Consider the following 2299-nt stretch of genomic DNA (forward strand, 5'->3'; position numbering starts at 1 on the left):
AAACATGGGGGCTGTTACAGATGGTAAGTAACCGTTCTCTTCATTTATATTAGCTATTCATACCACCTATGAGTAGTAACAATTATCTAAACCTTTAGAAATACTACTATACCCAGGCACATACCCATACCCGTCAAAAACGAACCAGTTGTGCATGGAGACGTGGGTTATTTTGGATACAGCTAACATCAAGTAGCCTTGTTAGCCGGTGTATTCGCTTTACCTGCTGTACCTGAATGGCTGTTATTTCGCCCGTATTCCAGATGAAGTTATACGGAAACGCCTTCTCATTGACGGTGATGGAGCCGGAGATGACCGCCGAATCAATTTGCTCCTGAAGAGTTTCACGAAATGGTGCAACTCTCCCGGGACCCCGGAGGAAGGGTAAGCGAGCTCTACATACCCAACTCGGTTGCCACGCATTTCTCTAAAATCGCCTAGAAGAATTTGGTCTGAGTCATAAAAAATGCTGTAATTCTGTTCAGATTCACACAGTATCAGAGGATGCTGGGCATTCTGGCTCAGTGTGAATTTTCCATGGGGAAGACGTTGATGGTTTACGACATGAATCTTCGGGAAATGGAGAATTATGAGAAAATCTACTCCAACATCGGTAGGACTGGGTTTTGTGAGACTGTCCATTTATCTTCGCAACTGTTTACAAGTCACATTTTGTATTACCTGCTTTTCCAACTCGTTAATTTGTCCCCATACTACAGAACAAAACATTGCATCTGCACATGAGAAGATAGCAGAATGCAAAAAAGAAATTCAGAGGGCAAAGAGGATACGAAAGAATCGCCAAGGTAAGAAAGCTATTCAGTCAGCTGTCCTATTGACAAAAGACTCACGTTTTGTTATATACCCCTTCTACAAGCTATACCTCCAGCTGTTGTCAATTCTCACCTGTAAATTCTAAAGATCTTGACATCAGTTAAAGCCTTACACCTATTTACTTGACCCTATCCCCACCAAACTATTTAAATGTGTGTTTCACCGTTTCCCTTAAATGTGCTGTAATCACACTGCTACTCGAGAGAAAAAAACCTGGCTCCATTGATCATTAATAATTCTAGCCTTAATTGTAATCTTTCATTCTTCAGCAAAGCATTTGGGAAAAAAAAGTTTACAAACAACTGAATAAATACCTTTCAAATCATAGTTTTTATAAGTACTAATCAAGGTTGAGAACCAGTCATGGCACAGCAACAGCTCTTACTAAAGTCATCAATGACTCGAGGATCAATAATGATTCCCTGAAAGTTTACGTTTTAGTTTTTCTTGATCTCACTGCTGCTTTCAACACAGTTGACCATGAGATTCTAATTCATAGGCTTCAGGACAAAGTTGCTTTAACAGGTCAGGCTCTTGATTGGCTCTCATCATATCTAAAGGGTAGAAGTTTAATGTTTCAGTTAGCAGTTTTAGATCAATCAGAGGTTCCTCAAGAGTCTATCCTTGGTCCATTACTATCTAACTTTTACATGCTCCCACTTGGTGCTGTCTTAAAGAACCATAATAAAGCCTACCATTGTTATGCGGATGATACACGTTTGTACTTATCACTTTCCTCTGATGATCTAACGTCTGTTCACAAAAACTAATGAGCTATGTTGATGATATTAACTGCTGGATGTCTCAAAGCTTTTTAGAACGGAACAGAGCCCAAACCAAAACACTTTTTGTTGGTCCCAAAAGTCTGGGACATAAAAATAGTTTCTCTGAAACAGAGTGAGCCAATCAGGGACCTTGGCATCATCTTGGTGGTTTCAGTTTTGATAACCACAGGAGTGAGGTTACTAGAACTTCTTTCTATCACTTAAAAATATATCAAAGGTTAGAAAATTCTTATCTCAAAATCACTTATGTGTTTGATCCATGTGTTCATGTCAAGTTTGCCAGATTATTGCAATCATCAGGATGTCTTTAGATGATTCAAAATGCAGCGGCTACTGTCCTTATTGGTGTGTGGAAATTTGACCACTTTACCCCAGTGATGAAGGAACTTCATTGGCTCCCATTACAATTTAAAATTACCTTAAAATTCTTCTATTACTTCACAAAACTCTGTTTCGCTCACCAGTACATTATGTATATAATATGTAACTTGTCCAACTTCTCTCTTTCCTTACTTTTTCCAGAGTATGATGCTCTAGCTAAGGTTATCCAGCAACACCCAGACCGACATGAAACACTAAAGTAAGTCAGTCCTTGCCTTCTGGTTAGTCAGATCTTTGCATTAAATTAAATGCATCCAATTTACAGTTGTGGTCAAAAGTTGACATACACTTGGAAAGAA

General features: G+C 38.9%; 1 protein-coding gene across 1 annotated transcript in view; it reads left to right on the top strand.

Annotated features, from left to right (window-relative positions):
- Positions 1 to 4: 4 nt before the first annotated feature.
- thoc7 (THO complex 7) overlaps positions 5 to 2299 on the top strand; it is a 4355-nt gene continuing 2060 nt past the window's right edge. The window contains exons 1-5 of the mRNA XM_005731219.2: positions 5 to 23; positions 264 to 384; positions 486 to 613; positions 720 to 806; positions 2142 to 2199. Of these exons, the coding sequence (XP_005731276.1) occupies positions 5 to 23; positions 264 to 384; positions 486 to 613; positions 720 to 806; positions 2142 to 2199 (413 nt within the window). The remainder of the gene's footprint in view (positions 24 to 263; positions 385 to 485; positions 614 to 719; positions 807 to 2141; positions 2200 to 2299) is intronic.

This window comes from Pundamilia nyererei, unplaced genomic scaffold, assembly GCF_000239375.1.
Source record: "Pundamilia nyererei isolate P.nyererei 1_Seehausen unplaced genomic scaffold, PunNye1.0 scaffold00042, whole genome shotgun sequence".
Lineage (NCBI taxonomy): Eukaryota > Metazoa > Chordata > Actinopteri > Cichliformes > Cichlidae > Pundamilia > Pundamilia nyererei.